Source organism: Streptopelia decaocto (assembly GCF_964273445.1).
Source record: "Streptopelia decaocto genome assembly, chromosome: 2".
NCBI lineage: Eukaryota > Metazoa > Chordata > Aves > Columbiformes > Columbidae > Streptopelia > Streptopelia decaocto.
In genome coordinates, this window is record NC_138655.1 from 41,682,255 (window position 1) to 41,702,716 (window position 20,462).

The 20,462-nt window shown below is 36.5% G+C and overlaps 1 protein-coding gene and 1 long non-coding RNA gene across 3 annotated transcripts in view; both read left to right on the forward strand.

Annotated features, from left to right (window-relative positions):
• LOC309435721 (transcription elongation factor A protein 1) overlaps positions 1-19,998 on the forward strand; it is a 47,054-nt gene extending 27,056 nt beyond the window's left edge. For both annotated transcript variants that reach the window (XM_082044369.1, XM_082044366.1), the window contains 8 exons: positions 3,290-3,395; positions 11,091-11,178; positions 12,213-12,361; positions 14,692-14,748; positions 15,720-15,874; positions 17,769-17,915; positions 19,043-19,114; positions 19,678-19,998. In XM_082044369.1, the coding sequence (XP_081900495.1) occupies positions 3,290-3,395; positions 11,091-11,178; positions 12,213-12,361; positions 14,692-14,748; positions 15,720-15,874; positions 17,769-17,915; positions 19,043-19,114; positions 19,678-19,686 (783 nt within the window). In that variant the 3' untranslated portion in view covers positions 19,687-19,998. The remainder of the gene's footprint in view (positions 1-3,289; positions 3,396-11,090; positions 11,179-12,212; positions 12,362-14,691; positions 14,749-15,719; positions 15,875-17,768; positions 17,916-19,042; positions 19,115-19,677) is intronic.
• On the forward strand, positions 4,666-6,104 carry LOC309435722. The gene is made up of 3 exons (XR_014183219.1): positions 4,666-4,800; positions 5,388-5,564; positions 5,982-6,104. It is a non-coding gene; the product is annotated as an uncharacterized lncRNA (long non-coding RNA).
• Positions 19,999-20,462: the final 464 nt, after the last annotated feature.

The following is a 20,462-nucleotide window of genomic DNA, read 5'->3' on the forward strand; positions in this document are numbered from 1 at the left end:
ATGTGTAGACTCAAATTTACATTATTTTTGTTGGGAATTTTATAAATATGTGAGGTCTGCCAGAAATTTTCTATATTAGTCTCCCAAATTTGCTAAGCAAGAGCTGAAATGCAAAGTAATCACACGCATCACTCTGGTAGCAGATCGTTAGTGTGGTGATGTCAAAGAGGGTGATGATAATGAGAAGGTGGGAGCACTTGCTTCCTCTGTGAAGACTGAGATGTCTGTTGATGTGTTTGAACTGGTGAGACACAGGACACAACTGAAAAGCATACTTCCACACCCATTTTTAAGCAGTTTTGAAAACTGGCTGCATTGAGAAAAGCACTGCTAACTGATGTGGTCGCTTAATTATTCCTGTGTAATAAAAGGAGTGATGATTTTTCCTGTTACATGATTGCCAGCTCACATAGAAGCAACAAAGTCCTCTGAACAGTTTACAGGTATGTGGAGCAGGAAGGTGCACATCAGTAGTCTGGACTTGTGCTTGTGTCTTTCTTGCTTTATTTTTGTCACAGAAGGTTCAAGTGGTTACAGAAAATAATACAACTGTGTCATATCTAACGAGTTTTATGTAAGCAAGCTGATACTTGCTCAGCTGGGCAGGGAGCCAGGAGCCTTCCGCACACGTGATTTATCCGGTGGTCAGAATTGCAAATCTGTTTAGCAGTCGCACAGTATTAAAGGCATCATGGTCCTAGTGCTAACTGTGAGTAGTGTGCAGCCAAATGGTGAGTAAGACAGACAGTCTTTATTTTAACAAACAGGTTTTACTGGAAGCTACTCGTCTGCAGAACTAGGTTGTGATGTATGGTTCCTGTTACTGACTTCTTGCCAGCTCACTGGTGAGCCAGGGAGACCCAGGAACCTGGAGGTGGTTGATGTGCAGGGGTCGATCTGGCTCTCATTTGGTCCAGGTGCTCACCAGTTCTCTGTCCTCATACTCTTACAATTTAAAGTTGGTAACACCTCTCCTTACTTCAGTGGTTTATTTTCTTCCCCAACTATGTTTCTTATATTTTCTCATTTGTTCTGGTTTAGAGAAGAGTGGCTGCCACCATAAGTTTTGTTTTGGGTTCAGTTGTAAGTTACTTAGGCCAACTATGGCTGGTACCAGCTAAAGGCTGCTTGGCCTACAGCAGGAATGCTTTGGGGGTGAAAACAGCTGGTTTATGCTGTCTCTAAGCCTCTTTACTCTCAGAAAGCACATGAAAAGTGCTCTAGAATTTGAAGTGGGGAAGAAAGAGTTTTGAACAGGGTGAGGAAACTTTTCATATGCCTGCACATTTATAAACTGGCACAGAGATAAAGCAGTTCCACAGGTTACACTGCGCTAGACAAAAATACCAGAGTTTTCCACTTTTAGAATGGCTCTCACACAAACAACTCCATAGGCTGGAAGACTGAGGAAATTTCAGATACTGATAGCTGGTTTGTCATTAAAGCACAGTCATTTAGAGAATATAATAACACTGATCTTTTGTGATTACCTGAGTCAATTTGCAGGTAAATAAACTGGTAGATCATTCCTTCTCCTCTCTTTAGGACAGGCCAGATCAAGTGCTGTATAAAAGCAAAAAAAAGAAACTGTTTATCTACCGCCTTAACAAAGCCAGTGGTTTAGACAATTACCATAACATGTTTCTCCTGTGTGATAAGAGGAAGAAATTGATTTATCCAATTAATTATGAGTTTTACTTGCCTAAGTAAGTCTACTAGTTGGTGTCTTTCCTTTTTGCATCTGAGAGTAGGCTGGGGTTATGCCCAGTTATCAGTGGAGGATTGTTGGGGTTTTTTTTTGGATACGTTTTTCTCATTCAGGTATGATAGGTGTTTTATGGAGTTCCAAGCACATGTTATTCTTTATTGTCTGAACATAGTGTCCAGAGTATGTGTTTAACATGTCAAGAGCATTGGCCAATATTGTTAGTCAGAGTGAGTGGGGTCCATCTTGAAACACTTCAGTTACAGGTGATTAACCATCCGTTTTCTTTAATTCAAAATATGTGTTTAGAGCTGATGCTCAGAACTGAGGTTATTTGATGTATTTCCATTGCTGAAATAGCTACTGAGTATTTCAGTACATTTCCACTCATTTAGCACATCCACAGTGCCCCAAAAAGTGTTGTGTGGGTTGTAAGGAGTAATTTACAGGAAAAAATCCTTTCGATTTTTAGTGGGCCACAAATATTTAAATTTTCCTTTAACAGAGAAGGAAATTTATGATGAGCTGCTGAAAAAGTAAGTAGAATAATTTATATTTAGTGATTCCTGTAGATACTAAATGCAACAAACCCGAGCAGCTTCAGAACAATTAAAAAATATTTATCAATCAAAATATGATACGATAATAAAATACTCATATTGTTAAAGACTTTTCTTGTCTCATGAAACTAGAAGTGTGAAAACATTCTACTTGTTAGATTAACACATTAGTCAGAGGTCTTCTAAAATGAAACTTTTGTGGCTGTTGAGCTTAATTTGTGTCCTCATCTTCTGAGTCTTAAAAGGACCAAATTGTAAATTAATTCCTTCACTCCATAGGTGGCAGTAGTGCCAAAGGTTTAAAGCCTGTCACTATCCTGGCCTTTTCAGAGGGACAGGCTGGTCTTGCTGTTCCTTTCTAAAAGCAGAGCCCTCTGTGATTAAGATTTTGAAGAACTTCAGTACTGCCAAAATGATGAAGAATCTAAAACATATCCCTCCCAACTGATATTCCAGCTTCTTTGACAGCCACTAAATGAAGTATGAAGTCACTGAAGCAGTTGGCAAGCCAAAATCACGCCAAAATGTAAATATAGTCATTGCTTCAGAGAAAAATAAGGTTTTGAGGCAAGAAACTTCGCTAAAAACTTATGTAACATTAAGATGTACATATGATTTTTACATAGCTATATGTTTGAAATGTTATGCTTAGTTTAGGTAAATCGTTTGGGAGTGAAAAATCTTCTGATTGACTCCCCTTAACTCTCATGCCCCACCACCCTGCCCTGGGCCCCAAACTTCTGTGATGGAAACAAATGGTAACACTGTTGCATTTGTTCTTAAAATGTTCATGTTGTTAATATAAGTTCTGTAAAGGCTTGCAGCATTTCGTCCTGTTATTCTTACAAAAAAACCCCACACAAAACAAAAAAACAAACCACCCACAACAAACAAAAAAAATCCCACAAAACCAAAATCAAATAAAAAGATACTTCAAAAAAACCTGTCAAATACAACTTTATATATGCTTATTAAATTATCTTCATGTCACCTTTTATAGTGTGTATTTTTACTTCTGTTGCAGTCTACCAGAATTGGAATGTCAGTGAATGCAATACGCAAGCAAAGCACAGATGAAGAAGTTACATCTTTAGCGAAATCTCTTATCAAGTCTTGGAAGAAACTGTTAGGTATGGCGACTCGAGCTTTTTTTTTTTCCCTGCTCTTGCATGTTTTAACTGTACACAGTCTTGGTGCAAATCCTTGGCCACTGCCTTGCTTTAGACACATTTGTGCTCCTGTGTAGGTATTGCAACTTTGTGCACTGATGTAGTTGGGTTTTTTTTACCCTTGGACTATCACCAGTGCGTTACTGTGAAAGTGTATTCATAGAAAAAATGAATATATTCTTATTGGGGCTGGCAGGCAGTAGGAAGTCAGTTTCTGTGACATGACTCATTTCTGAAGTCTGGTTGCCTGCTGCTGAGCCAGTGACTCTACTGCAGTACCAAGCACTAACGAACCTGTTGTTGACTATTTCCTTTGTCAAATATAACAGGTACTCTGAAGAACTTGTGCAAAATCTCATATGAGAGGGTGGAGTCTTTGAAGTTTGGTTATAAAGTGATTTGTGAAGAGGAAAAAAAAAACGGTAAAAAAGTTGACGTTAAAAAATCTGTTAGAACTTAAAGGTAGTGAGAAATAGGGCTGCACTTTCTAAAACCTTCAGAGTTTTAAACAGCATACTAATTAGCGAGTTTATACTTTTTGTTTAATTGCCCTTAAAGCAATTAATGTGGTTAATGAAACCTTTCTGTTAGCTGTTTTTTGTAGTACTTAATTTTAATGTAGTTGAAAATGCTCACATCTCAAACTGTCAAGGTATTTTTGTTCATACACTGTGCTGTACTCTATTTCTTTGTATCCAGGTTTAGTTAAACTAAGATTTAGGAGGCTTGAAATTTTGAAATAGAAAGCAGTTTACGTTATTTTCCACTGATTTAAATATTTACTGTTCTGTCTAGAAAAATATGCTAAATACCAGGAGGTGTTAAAATCTCTTGCCATTTGAAGTCAGCCTCATTTTTATCAGTTGTCAAGTATTTTATCAGATACTTTATTGCTCTCTTGTAAATGGTGTAGAAATTACTTTGTATCCATTTCACAGTATATGTATGTCGAAATGGACAATTTGTGACAGCTTTAAAGTTCTAGCAAGAAGCAATAACCTCTACAGCAGGCATTTTTTTAACCTTCCTTTAGAAAGCTAGATAATAGTAATTAGGTTAGTTTTAGTAATTAAACTTAGATAATACTAGATATTCTGATAAAAGACTTTTAAAATAATGATAATGACTTTTATTATCAATTAAATGCATACTTTAGAAAGGATCTGAATAGAGTTCACTGGTAGATAGTGAAAATTATGTACTTTTTATGTTTAAATTTCCACTTAGAACTTGAAGTCCCGCTGTATTCTATCCAATGCATAAAAGTGGTAAGATACATAAGTGGAGAAATGGACTTGCATATTAATTTGAATTACTCTAAAGACTCCTAAAAGCAGCAGCTGGATTGAGTGACCCAGCTCTCAAGGTATTAATTTAAGTTTAAAAAAAAAGGCCCTGTCAAAGTTGGGGGGTTTGTTTGTTTGTTTGGGTTTTTTTTAATTCTCTAAAGCTCAAATTTTTCAATACTGCAACTTAGTGTAGGCAGCAAAGTAGAGGAAATACTCTTGTATTTCCCACAGAGTTCTCAGCTTTTGGGAGTGCTCTTGGGAGGGACAGGGGGACTGACCCTTCTGGGCATTGCTGTCCTTCCAGCAAGGGAATTGCCATTTATTTGTTGAGACAGTAAAAGTAGTCTTCTGTCTCCTCTTTTTTTTTTTTGACACAATATCTTAAGTCAGTCAAACTTGTCTTAGTATGTTGTTACTGACTCATCTTTGTGTTTGAACACTGTAAAACATGGGGTGTGTTATTGCTGCCCGGGATCAGAGGCTGTTGGTGCCGTAGGAGTCTGGAATGAGCCTGTGGTGCCAGCGGGTCGCAGTTTGGGTGCGGGATGCTGCTGCGAGGGGTGTTCCTGGCGCCCCTTCTGCACAGGGGCCTCCTTGGAGCTCCAGGAGGCTGGAGCTGGGAACGGACCAGTTGGGAACCAATCCTTTTATTCATTTCTTCCAGCTTAGATTTCAACTGTGTCAGTTTCCTGATCCAGCCTGTTTGCAGTTACTGTTTCCTGCACAGGGATTGCGGCAGTAACACACAGCTGGGGAAAGGTGGACCTTCCCCTTTTGATGGCTTGCCACATTCAGATTGTTTTAGGACAGTTGGGAGACTACTGAAGGCTGCTGACATCAGGTGAAGTCAAACGTGAGGAACTGGAAAGTAAATAGCAAATATTTGACATTAATCAGAACTGAATACTTTCTTCTTGAACTGGGTATGTTACCATTGTGCACACTCTAATTTTTGTTACAGGGCAGGTATTGTGTGTACATTATTGTGCCAGGTCTAGTACGGTTGTGCACTTATTGTATAAAATCAAATTATTCTTGAAAATATAGCACTGCTTGTTCTCAAAACTTATGTAGCTAGATTTTCCTTGATCATAATGTAGACCTTATAGTAAAGCGTAGTAGGGCAAATGTTTCACCTCTCACTGCTCAGTCATTCATTAGAATGAAAAATCTCATAACTGTGGAAGATAGGGTATCTGGGCTGGGTGAAATATGGGTGGGAGTCTTACAAAGTACTCTCTTTCTGTTTTATCCTTAGCTTTGACTTTCTCAGAAGAATATAAAATACCATATGCTTGAGAAATCAATTTTGATTACGCTGTTTGTAGTGCATGTAAAATGGTATGGATCAAAGATGGAAGCAGACAGCTGTTAATTGTACCAAGCGTTGTACTCAGAGATCTGAAGTTTTTGTGAGTTATTTTTATCAAAGACATTTTGAATTTAGGCAAGAATCATTGGCTATTCAGCCTGCATGTACTTTCTAAGTTGAAAGCTGTTGGAACTTACCTTTTAAGAATGCATGAGAAACATGAGAAGAAGTCACAGTAAGGTTGTGAATCACCAGATGCTGATGGCTGGACCAGAGCCGTGGCATGTTACCGGTGTTTTTTTGGGGTAGGGAAGCTGCCTGTAAGAGCTTGCAGGCGTTGTCTGAAGTGACTCACCAAGTGAGTGAGCTACAGTGGAAGATCACTTTCAGATGTTGCTGTAAGAACGTTTAACCACACAGCCGCGTTAGTCACAATTTACATAAGGAAACAAATTCTGTTCTCAGAATAAAATACTGGTCAATTATAACATGGGATTTGCAAGTAACGATTGTTTTGCCAAGTGGCTGAGTGTATAGAGTATGCTATGCAGGTAATGGATCTATGCAAACCCACCTAGGTTATGTAGGGTGATCCTTTATATTAAAAAAAAAAAATAAAAAGCTTTAATGCATTTAACATTGTCCATCACAAATAATTACTTGCTGAACTGTAAAAGTATACAGTGGAAAAGAATGTCCAGACCTCTAAGTAAGCAAGCTTAATTGCAGTAAGTTTATGTACTGAGCTGGAAGCGCAGAATGAGCTGGAAACGGACAATAATCTTAACATTAAGTGCAAGTGTGATCATCTACGGCCAGTAATTAAAAATGGGTCCACAAATGTTTTGAAATGCCCATCTCAAAAAGTTGCGTGCCTGAGTAATTTTATTTTAAAGTAATGTTCAAGTGCTTATAATTGTCAAGAGAAGATAACACCAGCCAGACTTCGCAGAAGTGTTTTACTCGGATTGCTTTGTTCGTGCAATCCTTTGTTATTTCGAACCTGAATTTGATTCTACTGGCACAAGTTGGTACAATCTAGGACTATCTTACAGGTATGTTAATGCTGTTATTAGGTAAAGTTGTTCAAGAAAATCTAGTAACCTACTGGCTTTGGTCAAAAAATCGTTATTGACAAAACAGTTTCCTAAATTACAGTCTAATAGTGTTTAAGATTATCGTTTAATATTGATAAGAAAGGTACATGTCTTTATGAGATACGAAGTGCATGAATAATTTCAATAGTTTCATTTCCATGTGAAGTATGAGCTGTGGAAATTTGGAACTGTTCCATATACAATTGGTTGGTCTATAATTTATTAGGATTGTCAATGGAGAGATAATAACACGTGATACAAATTACATCGTAGTGTATAGGAGAAAAAACTTGTAGCAAATAAGTTAATGTGTCATGCTCCTTTGTCACTTATAAAAAAAAATCTTTTAAAATGGCAAACAGTTCATTATTTTTTTATTTATAGTGTCTTATTCCTCCCTATGCTACTTTTAGAAAGACACTTTTCTGATTTTCATGCCTTGCAACATCTTGCAGTGGAATTTCTGACAAGTGTAGCTGCTTGTGCATCTCAAGATTATTTTCGTCGGGGTCTGGAAAGTGTGGCCTAAAGAATTATTAACTATGAGGGTCGTTGTTAAATTAATGACTGTGCCATCCATTACCTGTTCTCGTATCTCTTTCCTTTAACTGTAAAAAAACTTTTCAAGTTTTGGTGGTGGTATCTGAATCACTAACATAAGATAACCCACTAAATTGAATTCTCATGTGCTTCCAGGGAATAACCAAGCATCTTTCATTAACGTTTCTGAAATATTCTTACTTTGTAAAATGTCATAATTTAAAGTTATGTTTATTAATTAAAAACAATACATATTTTTTCTATTTATTTTTCTAGCCGCTAGCAAATGTCTTGAGTTAACCTGTAATATAATTCCAATTAGAAGAATCTACAATGAAGCTATTAATAGCTTCTAACATTCAGATTAATTATGTTATCTCTGACTGTATACTATTGTATTAAAAATTTTGTTCTGGTAACAAAGGACATTGTCATATTTACCCTGGAGAGCTTATTTCACTGGAGAAGGTAGAAGTATCTTTTGAATTAATTTCAAGTCCCAGATAGAAACTGCAATGCAGTAGTCAGAATTTGATAGTCTTATTCCAATGGCTAATAGTCAATTCATGTTACTAGCTTGTTCTTTTTATTTTAAAAAAGCATTAATATAAATCAGCTTATTTAAACAAGCTTAAAGATTTTTTTATGGCCTTCTGAAGCTAATAACTGTGAAGTTACAGTTTTCAGTCCTAAAATTGATGACAATTTCAGTTTGTTTCTGAAAAAAAAAAGGTTTGGGTAAGTTTTAATAGCTGTATGTAATTGAAAAGGTAATTGTGCCTCTTTAAAGCAACTTGTAATTTGTGTTATATAATATTTATGATGTTCTATAGACTTCCTAACATGAATCACTTGCTCATTGTAATTTTTAAATATCTTTAACAGAAGGACCATCTTACTTTTTTAGAATTTATGTGGTGGTTTGTAGTTCCCATTATCTGTCATTTTTCCTTTGCAATAGAGTGTGGCCGTTGAATGTAAAATAAGTTAATTAGGAGGGATATGTAGTTTCTCAAGGGTAACTTTTTCCCTTTCTCCAGCGGATAGCTGGAATGCTGTCTAGCCTAGCAGGCTGTTAATTGCATTCTTGTCTTTTGTCAGTACAGTAGTTTAATAAAATAAGGAATCCTTATTAATGTATGGGTTTTAGAGTAAATACTTCTTGACACTGGATCTCCTCTTCTTGGTGATCTCCAGTGTATGATCCATAAGAATGAATGACTTAAACACTGAGGAGAATATTTTGAGCAAACAGAGAATATTGTTGACATTATTTTCAGATTTTTGACTCTATAAACTCTAAGTGATTAAAGAAATTGTAGATTTGAAGACATATTTGCTGGAGATGTACCAGTTGTCTCAGCTGCTGAAATTTGAACTTGGTTTGAGAAGTACTGGTGCAGGCTGGACCCAGCTGGTCCAAAGAGCTGGGCCTTTGCCTCATGTGTACCTGCCCTTCACAGGTGAAGGAAGTGATTGGGGTATGGACAAAGGTTCTCAGGTGCTGGGCTAAATAGAAGTGTTTGATAAACTCATGCTAGGTGCCAGCTATACCATAGCGGTGTATTTGATGCAAAAATAAGCAGGAGATAGCCAGGTCAGCTCTGAATGTGACAGCTTGCTTGCCAGAAAAAAATATGGAGGTAAATGGGCTGAAGCAGAGCTCAGCTCTAAGGCAGCTGCGCTCATTTGCAGAACCCGAGCTGTAGCCCAAGGTACCTATTTAATATAACAGTTTGTCTTAATGCCTTTGGCAAAATTTATCATATACTTCAAAAAATGGTGAGGGTAATGAGATCACATGCATATTTAGAATATATTTTTTAATTATATATCATGGAAGTGTTTATTGCCATAGAGAGTAGTCATGTGAATATGCATGTTAAAAATGGGATTGGTTTTCTTTCTCTGCATGTTGTGTACTTCAGGTATCATAGCAAAGAACTTCTGTGATCCATGCAGTTTTATAGCCTCACTTGCTTTGTAGTGAAATTACTTTTTTATAAGTAATACTTGATTGAACTGATATCTTTATTAGTGTTTTTTAATAGCACCTGTAGTTTATTAAAGACAATCAATTCAAGTGCACCTTTTTTCTTTAATGTGATCTCCTTTTATGATGATGATTTTTTAACAAAGTGATATTTGGTTTGTTAAATTCCTTAACTCAAAAGTTAAGGAAAAGATACAAATCCTGTTCAGTTTCTCTTTTCTGTGTAGCTTTAAATGTAACTTGTTCCTATTAAAAATAAGCCAGTGCAGTAATTTTCTACTCTTTAGGGGAAAAAAAAAACGCCAAAAGCTCAGTGCTTGAATAAGAGATCTGAATTTCCGTGTTCCATGCCACCAAATTCCCCTGAGAATTGTGGGGATGGGGCTCTTCAGGAAATGAGGGTGCTTTTAGATGCTTAAACAAGGATTTAGATACCTGGTCCAGGACATCTTTGTGGGAAGGACTGAGCCTTATTCAATTTCCTTCCTTTTCATCATTTGTTTTTACTGCTTTTTAAAGTATGCAATAAATGCTTATCCCAATAATATAGTCTATGGATTTAGAAGAGTAATATTGGCTTTATGAGGGCTTAGAGAGAGGAATTTACAAAATCTGTCAGTGAGTGATGCCAATCTCACTCAGCTCTCTCTGTAGGCTCTGGAGAGAGTCAGCTTTGCTAGAGAGCAAGTCAAAGCAGTAGCTTGATCTAGCCACCTGAATTGCTCTTTACAATGGAAAGATGTATGTGTTCTGGCTAGGCTAAAGTTAAATGTTGTGACTGCCATTTTTAATAAAGGCTTTCGTCTTTATTTTTTGTAAAATCATCATAAAACATAGCCTGTATAGAAAAGGCAAATTCAAATATTTTTAAACACTAAGGCAAATAATTTAAGAGCTATCACCAAAAATAGTGTATATGTATCTGGAAAACTCCTTCAAAAGCATATGAAAATTATACATACCAACTATGGTAGTTTTCATACCTCCATTTCACTCGGTTCAGTCCTTTGGTAGAAATCCAGTGAATATAATTAAAAAGAATGACACGTGTTTAGTAGGAGCTTATGTTTAAAACATGGAAGACAGACTCCAGAGACTTGATGCAGTAGTTTAAGAAGTTATTGTCTACCTTATGCAGCAGAGTTGGCAAAAGTAAATCATAAAAGTCTACATGTTCATCATGTATTCACTGCCAGTTGAAGCAGATGCTGGACTTAAAGGATGTGAAGTTTTGCCATAGTTCCTATTTGCTGGGCTGGGAAGGGTGTTGAAGAGTGGAAGTCTGTACTGCAAGACAAGGTCAAAGCAGAGAGTGGGAGCCTATAGTATTTCCAGGCTCAGGAGAACTCACAAATATTTTAGCACTGCTTTGAATCAGTTACAATTTCTGGATAAAAGAGGGTTTCTCATGTTTTGTATTTCCAGATGGACCTTCAACTGATAAAGATTCTGAAGAAAAGAAAAAGGAGCCTGCATCTTCCTCACAAAACAGCCCTGAAGCAAGAGAAGAAAGGTGCTTAATTCTTCATGACTGTGCAAATAACCTCACCCAGTATAAAATAACATTACACTGTTTGGTCCAAATTTTTCATATTAGAGACAACTTCCACATTCTTTTCTGAAATACTTAAGCGTTTTACAAGAAACGGAGTGTTGTTAGGGAAGTAAATCCTGCTGCTGCTGACATAAAAGACGATGAAAGCCACAGGTCAAGATATGGCCAGACTAGTTATTTTTTATTACATCTGTCTCATCTGTCAAATACCTCACCCTCTCAATACTAGCACTGAGCTTTGAGAACTGTAAAACAGCTTTCAGTCACAGCTTTGTGGTAGTTGCATATGTTAGTGGTTTAGAATACTACTTTTGTTTCTTAGCATTTATGTTTAATAAACAATCCCATTCTGCACTTTTTTTGGTAATCTCATGTTATCAGAAAAATGAGCCCATGTTATGACACTATAGGAGCTGAAGAGCATTTGCAAAATAGTATCTGCAAGCCCATTTCTTCTGGTTTTAGTGAATCTGTTTCCAGCAGCCATTTTCAAATTGAAATTTAACCGCTAACCGTTTGTCCTGACGCAAGCTGAAAACTTTTTGGTTTCCAGTTTGCAAGTCTACATCACTTGTTTGTTTATGACCATGGTACCACCTCACTACAGTAAGCAGACTGAATGCAATGCATTCACTGCAGAATTAATGTTTATGTGATATATCTTCACTTTTTTTTAAAGTAAAGTTCCACGGTGGGGTGAAAGATTTCATGTTAATATAGAGAACTGAGAATTAAAACTTATATGCCACATAATGGAATGAAATACCTATTGTGTGTCTATTGTATGGAATACCCTAGTGAATATTTTAAAGACACTTTTAAAATTGTGTTGACTCTAGAGCTATAAGTAGCTTTAAAAATGTGGCCTGGGTCCTTTTTTTGGAATACCTTGAAATGGATGTAGCAAAAGTCATGTATATTGCCATGGGAAAAAAGTTATTCAAAGGGAGGGAAAAAACCATTAATACTAGTTTTCTTTTTGCTTTTTTTAGCAGTTCAAGTAGCAATTCCAGCAGCAGGAAGGAGGAGGGTAGCGCTCCCTCAAATTCTTTCATCCCGTCTTTTCCCCGGGCTCCAAGCACTTCAGATTCTGTACGAGTGAAATGTAGAGAAATGCTCTCTGCAGCTCTCAGAACAGGAGGTGAGCTTTGTAGACTGTATTTTCAAGTTGAACTATTTCCTCCTTCTTTCTTTCAGTTCTTTCCACTCTCTTTTTCTCCTGCTCCATAGGATAGAATAAACTCTGTTTATGCCCATTTGTGTGCATACACCAATAGGTCAGTTCACTCAAGTTCCAAGTAATGAGTAACTTGACAGCATGGAAATGTATTGAAATACTTTTTTGTTGCCGATGATACAGGACATTTTGTGGCTTCTGTTCATCTGATATCTTGCCTACACTGGATCCTCTTTTCAGGAAGGTTATTGCCCCTTTAGTGCCTCATTTAAATCTTTTTTGTGGAAGCTGCTATTTTTTTGTCATGTCTCTGTCTGAGAGTGCTACTGTCTGCATGCCTGTCTTTCTTACATTAGTGATCCTGTGGCCTTCATATTTTAGTTTTTGAAGGCTCCTTTTTGTTTTGGTTTAATCTTGAAGTTTCATTGAGATACCTGCAATAAGAGAGTCTTGCATTGCTCTGTCTTCATACCTTCTGGGAATCTGTACATTCCCTGACTGTTTGTTTGTTTCTTTTCCTCCTTCATGTACACTGGGTTGTCTTTAAACTGACTAATTGAATGTTATGCCAGATTAAGAGCAAACTAAAGCTGGACTCATCAGAATGACATTTTTTTTTCTTGTAGATCCTTCTCTTCTACTAGAACTTAGGACTGTGAGTCGTAAGCTCCTGTTCCTCTGGTTTTAGCTTAGTGTAACCTGACCCAATGTAAGCAGATTTCTGAGTCATCCATTTTTAGCTTCTTCACTCCTTTATTCTTTATTTTAGTTCACATAAATTCAGATACAGACAAAGTTGACAAAAGACCATGAATTTGTGGTCCTCTGGGTATGTAGTTCATAGACTTCTAAAATAATTTCTGCCCAGGAAGTTGCACATAGCATCTTAGTATTTGTGTAGTCTTAATTTTATTCCATGTAGTCTTAAATTTAGCTATTTTTTCAAGAACTCTTTCCTCTTTTAATTTCCACAGCACATATAAGCTGTTCGTCCATGGGTCGAATGCCAATCTCAGTAAGGCTTTTTTGTGGTTTTATAGCCTTCTGCATGAGGATCGAGGGAGAAATGGTGTTTGGATTACTCATTGAAGTACACCCGTATTAAAATGAGAAGGAGGAAAACACAGACTGTATATAATTTGTCCTAACTTGTCTTGGAAAGGCAGCTGTCTTCGTGAGTAAGGGTTTTGGTCAGAGACAGTAAACAATTACAGAATGACAGAGTGTTAGGGGTTGGAAGGGACCTCAAAAGATCCTCTAGTCCAATCCCCCTGCTGGAGCAGGAACACCTAGGTGAGGTTACACAGGAATGTGTCCAGGCGGGTTTTGAATGTCTTCAGAGGAGACTCCACAACCGCCCTGGGCAGCCTCTTCCAGTGTTCTGTCACCCTCACTGTGAAGCAGTTTCTTCTCATATTTAAGTGGAACCTCCTGTGTTACAGTTTGTACCCATTGCCCCTTGTCCTACCGTTGATTGTCACCGAGAAGAGCCTGGCTCCATCCTTGTGACACTCACCCTTTCCATATTTATAAACATTAATAAGGTCACCCCTCAGTCTTCTCTTCTCCAAGCTAAAGAGCCCCAGCTCCCTCAGCCTTTCCTCATAAGGCAGATGCTCCACTCCCTTGATCACCTTTGTTGCCCTGTGCTGGACTCTCTCCAGCAGTTCCCTGTCCTTCTTGAACTGAAGGGCCCAGAACTGGACACAATATTCCAGGTGTGGTCTCACCAGGGCAAAGTAGAGGGGGAGGAGGACCTCTCTTGATCTACTAACCACCCCCCTTCTAATACATCCCAGAATGCCATTGGCCTTCCTGGCCACAAGGGCACAGTGCTGGCTCATGGTCATTCTGCTGTCCACCAGGACCCCCAGGTCCCTTTCTTGTACGCTACTCTCCAACAGGTCATTCCCCAACTTGTACTGAAACCTGGGGTTGTTCCTACCCAGATGCAAGACTCTACACTTGCCCTTGTTATATTTCATTAAATTTTTATTGTCTTGAGACATTTTAAGTCAGATGCTGCCTTGTCTTCAAGATTGCTGTGGTTTATTTCTTTCTGTTTACATATTTTATGACACATCTCTGCTTTGAATTTTGTTCTTCCAAGTAATATGTTGACAAAGTTTTGAAAGGATAAGTGTACAGTAAATTAAACTTGTCTGTACAAAAGGAAAATACACTGCAGTTGTTTCATAATTTGCTGAGTTTCTGAGTGTTAGTTGGGCTCTTGGGGCTATAGAACACTGATGAAATTATCAGGTTGTTAATATTTTAATATTTGTTTCCTTCAGATGATTACATTGCTATTGGTGCTGATGAGGAAGAGCTGGGTTCTCAGATTGAAGAAGATATCCTTTGTTTTACATCTATGCGCTCCAGAACGAGAGTATTTTTAAAAGCATTGGTAGTGTTAAAATTAATTAATTGGATCTACTTATTAAATATTTTAAAATCTAATTTAAAACAAAAATAGCAAACTGTGTTCAACACATCAGCGCAGCCATTTAGTGTTTAAAAAACAGCACAACCTAAATGGTTTGCCTTAAAGCATGTAGGAATGTGTGTAGGTGAGTGTGTTTGGGGTTTTTTTCAGTTCAGTATGTTTTCCGTGCAGCAGCAATATTATATCTTACTGAAGCATTCTAACATAAATTTCTGGGCTCCTCTATGTTATTTTAAAATCTTTTCTTGCTAACAGTTTTAATCTGTTTCTTATGTCTTTATTTAATTTGCTGCAAGTTTATTTTTAAATTAGTTTGAAATTTTGAAAAGAGTCATAGTAGTAGTGTTTGAATAGGTACAGAGCAGAGATCTGGGGTTTTTTTGGGAGGGCGCGGGTGGGGAGGTATTCTGAATCATAGAAGTAGTGTAAGCTTCAGGATTCTAACTTGCTAATGTCCTTCAGTAATTAAAGTCGGCCACCATTCCTGTTAAGGAATTTCTTGTTCCTGTTGCAAACCTGTTTTAAAATTCTGTTAGTGAGCAGCCAGTGTTTCAATATTTGGTTTAGAAATCAATTAATCCTTAGGATGAGGTCAAGGAACTGGACATAAATTTATGGGTGACTTTTCACAATTTCAGTTGAGATCCCACTACCCAAAAATTTGTGTTTCACTCACCAGGTGCCAAAGGACAATTAGGCTTCAGAAGGACGTCAAGTCAGCTGTGTTAAACAGGAAAGTAACTTGGGTGGGGTGGAGGGAAGGACTTAATCAACAGTGGAGAAGTGCATCGCTTTAGAAAAGTTGCCCCCCAAAATGCCCCCCTTTATAGTGCTCTGTTTTACCTGGTAATGTTTTGTTCCTTAAACACAAGGCACCTATTTTTCAAGAATTAAAAAACACTGATATGAAATACAAAAATAGGGTACGAAGTAGAATAGCAAATCTCAAGGATGCAAAGAATCCTAACCTAAGGAAAAACGTGTTATGTGGGAACATTCCTCCTGACAAGTTTGCCAAAATGACAGCAGAGGTGAGTGAAACAGAGGTCTTCAACTCTTTCCCTATTGGATTTATGTCCTGGCCTGTATTTATTACCCATGAAAGTAATTTATGTAAGCTGTCTGCACTTTTGAATTACTGTGGCTTGTTTGTGGCTTGCGCAGTCTGAATTACAGGGCTATGTTGGGGCAGAGGGGATTAAAGTCGTGTCTGTTAACATTTCCTAAATATCTGAATTGGTCTGTAAGTCAGGAGCCAGGTAAGTTGTTGCATGTAAATTTCCTGAAACACGACATGTTGTGCCATTTTTAAGAGGCTGTAGGATATATCAGTGGTGTTTTTAAAGTTTAGGAATATGTGAATATGTCTGACCAGTGACTCCAAGTTGCTTACCCATTCACCTTTCTGGATATGTAAGTGTTAGCCTGTCTTGCCATTTGTTTTTCAGATACTAACCTCCGCTGTTATACTCCCATGCAAGGTATAGCACTGTGCTTCTAAAGTTCAGTCCCTCTCCTGTTGGAATTTTTAGTGTTTACTTAAAGTTTATCTCACATTTGACAGAATACAGCAAGTCAGTTTGAAGGAAACTCTCCACGATAAATAGAAAAGGCCATAAATGATAGAGAAAATAAACTAGGAGAATTGCCCTTTAAATAAAATTAAATGTGTGTTACTGAAAGAACATTTTGGACACGTGAATAGAAATTCCCATTCAGATGCTCACTGTCTTTACAAGTTGCCATTCAGATGCTTACTGTCTTTACAAATCAAAATAAATCTAGGAAGTCAAATGAAAAATTGGATTTTATGAGAGCGAAAACCAAAAGCTGGGTAGTATCTGATTTTGGTTTTGTAGTTCTGCTTGTATGTATTGAATTCTACCCCCACCAAATCAGCTATATAGAATTATCTTGGAGACTGAAAGAAATTAAATTTATGATCAAGTAATTAAAATAATGATTAGCTTTTTCTAAAGGAGGGGTGTTTATTTTTGTTTTGTTTGTTTGTTTTCTATAGTTTTACTTAAAGTTTAGGGCAAACACACTGATAAAGGAATGTGTAAAGAAAAGTGCACATCTTTTTTCGTTCTACATGTGTGTATGTACATGTGCACAAACATACTCCAGTGCCCAATCTTTGTTTTAGTTAATGTCTTGGATTAAAATTCTAATGGCTTAAATGTCACCCTTAGTGTTAAGATTACTTCTAAAGTGAAACAGCATTAATACAAGATTTGCATTCAACATCTACATGGGATGTGTGGAGTAATACTTGATTGAAGCAATATGGAACGACTTGTTCTCGCTGTGCACACTTGATTACTGTACATTGTGGAGATCTGCACACTAGAACTTTTTTAAATGAAGAAGAAGACCAGTGAATCTGAGCTCTTCAGTTAGTGTTTTGAAACTAAGTGTGTATGACTTCTGCTCTATATGGTAAATTATGGCTGTACTGTCTGTCTCAGGACGAATACAGAAATGGTCAAAATAGTGTACATTTTTCCTATAATAATATTCTGTAGGTCAACGAGATACTTATGCAAGGATCTGAGTTAGAGAGATCTTTTTCTTCCTCTCTAGAGAACTTTTTAGTCCTCCTCCATCTTATCTCTCGATTACGTTTCTGAGCTTCAGAAATGCATTTATGTAGAAATGCTTCTTGGTGTTTGATATTCTAACTTTTAATGATTCATAAGAAAAAAAAAAACACAAATATTTTAAACTTTTTAACTATTAGCTTCTCTACTGAGAAATACCACAATTTAAGTCTTATCAAATTCTTGTAGAATTACTTTGCCTTTCAATAGAGTTGCTGTTCATGAATTCTAGATTAAAAAAGGTATGTATTTGCACAGTGGTAATGCCTTGTTTAAAATAAAAACTGTCTATTATACTTTCTCTGCTCTTTATCCATAACAGGAAATGGCAAGTGATGAACTGAAAGAAATGCGCAAAAATCTGACCAAAGAAGCTATCAGAGAGCACCAGATGGCTAAAACAGGAGGTACCCAGACTGATCTGTTTACGTGTGGCAAGTGCAAAAAGAAGAACTGTACATACACCCAGGTACATGATTATTCACACTCTTAGTTTTCATTTTTCAAAGCTTAAGTCCTATGTAAAGATTGTCAGAGAAAAACGTTGTCTTTACAAAATGAACTTAGATGAAAATGTAAACAAATTGCAAAATATGTGAAGGCAGTTGGATCTGCTTAGGTGTGCTTACATAAGGAATGTTAGTTGTATTAATTTACCGAAGATTTTATGTAAATCCAAGCTGAGAGTCTCTATAGCCTGAAATGTCAATTTCCTTGCAATGCTGAGTTTTTGGTATTTCTTCTTTTTATGTCTTATTAATATAGTGTTATGTAAAGGAAAGCTAATTTACTGTTTTTAATATCTGTCAGCTTTTCTTTACAGGGGGAATAAGTAGCAGAAAATAATGATATATACACACTTTTATATATATATATATATATATAATCATAGAATAGTTTGGGTTGGAAGGGACTTTGAAAGCTCGTCTAGTCCAGCCCCCCTGCAATGAGCAGGGACATCTTCAACTAGGTCAGGTTGCTCAGAGCATTTTTGTGTTTATATATATATATTTATATATTTATATATTTATATATTTATATATATATATATATATATAAAATCTACCATTTGACTAACCCTAGACCTGATTTACAGTCATTCCTACAACCTTTTTCTATTTTAATTAGGAAATATGTGAAAGTAGGGCTTTAATTTGTTTAGCAGTGCTTCAGGGCATGTAATTTTGATCATCGGATCAACTGCATTTATAATTTAGTATTTTATATCAGACACTTTAAGTAGAAAGCTGATTTTCAATCATGAGACTTTTAAGCCTTGGCATCAGTAAATATATGTAAAGCTGTACTGAACAGGTAGTTTTATTGCAGAATCTTTTCCTGGAAGTATGTGCACAGTTTCTGTGCTGTAATTGATATTTTTATGCTTCTAAACCTGTCAAAACATAAGTTTATGATTACATTATCGTCTAGACAAAAAAACAGTTTCAATTGATATGGAAAGTTGATTTGTATTTTTATCCAAATGTGTTTCCTTAATGTTAAATTTTGATTTTAAACATTTACACTGAAGACATACTAGCAAAAACTTAAGACACTAATTTTCTTTTTCATCTCTGGCTCTTGCCTTTGCCTAAGGTTCAAACCCGCAGCGCTGATGAACCCATGACAACGTTTGTTGTCTGTAATGAATGTGGAAACAGATGGAAGGTAAGACTGTGAGACTGCTCTGCATATTTAATAGCAGACAGCCAGGCTCTGTGCTTAATTTTGGTTAGTCCAATGAAGCGAAGACACACTCAAATGAAGGCCTGTAAAGTATACAACTTAAGATGTAATAGCAGACAATGTGAATCGTGATGTCTTCATTCTGTTATTTTTCTGTGTTAAGAATGCTGCAGCTCTGCAGAACCATGTTGCACAGCGTATGTTAAGATTACTGCATTAAAAAAAGAATGCATCTTGTTTTGCATATTTTCTTACTGAATATCGTTCAAGTCTATACTTCAAGATATCCAGATACTTTCTAAAGCCTAGAAATTGTTTGATGCAGTACCTGGAAGAGTTCATTTGTCCTTAAAACCTTCGGTAACGTTGCTGTTCCAAAAGTGTCTGTATAAAGAATCTTGAGTGAAGGACTGGTTATGATCTAAGCAAATGCTTTAACTGGTAATTTCCATATCCTGACTATGGTGTCATATTTCTGTTTCTTCTTGCAAAGATTTAGAAATAAGCTGTATGAAGATCTCATAAAAATTCTTTTCTTTTGACAGTTCTGTTAGAAGAAGAAATTCTCAAGACATCTGGACCAGTATAAAGGAGGATTTTGTAATTAGCTTTAAAAACTAGGCTAAGCATCTAGCTTCCAGCAAACAAGAAGTTTTTTGATTTTCATTTTTTTTTTTTTTAAAGCAGCATACATGCCCAACATTAGCCTTTGTTTTGACACAACCATCATTTCCTTAAATGCCTTCCTATAGCTGATAGTCAGTAGGGCCAGGTTGCTCAATTGTATGGTGAATGTTAAAATATTTTTTCATTTTTATAAGTAAGTTGACATTAAACTTTTACCAATTAAACATTTTGGTAATTGACTTGGGTTTTTTTTTTAACTATGTGAATAAGGTACTGTATTTTTTGCGGTCTGAAACATACACGCTCCTCCCATATGGATTTTACATCCCCACATTTGTTCACTTCTAAGAATGGAATTTGTTTCTTGCTGCCGCATTTACTAGTTTTGCAAAGAGAAAGGGTATCTAACTTCATCTGATTATGTTAAACTCAGTTGGTAACTAAATAACAATTTAGTTCACTCCTAGTTTGTGCATACTGTTTCGGAGTTAGGACTAGGTTTGTAATCTGGCGTTTGGAGATGTATTGGTGGATGTGATGACCTCTTTTGCAGTGGTTGGTTAATCTTGTTTGTGTAACCAGCCTTAATCAATGCAATATTTCTAATTGCCCAAAGCGTGTATTTTACATTCTATCAGTAGGTATTATTTCTAGGAATGTCTTAAGATAGTTGGTTAAATCTGATTTGAGTGTTCAGTTTTGC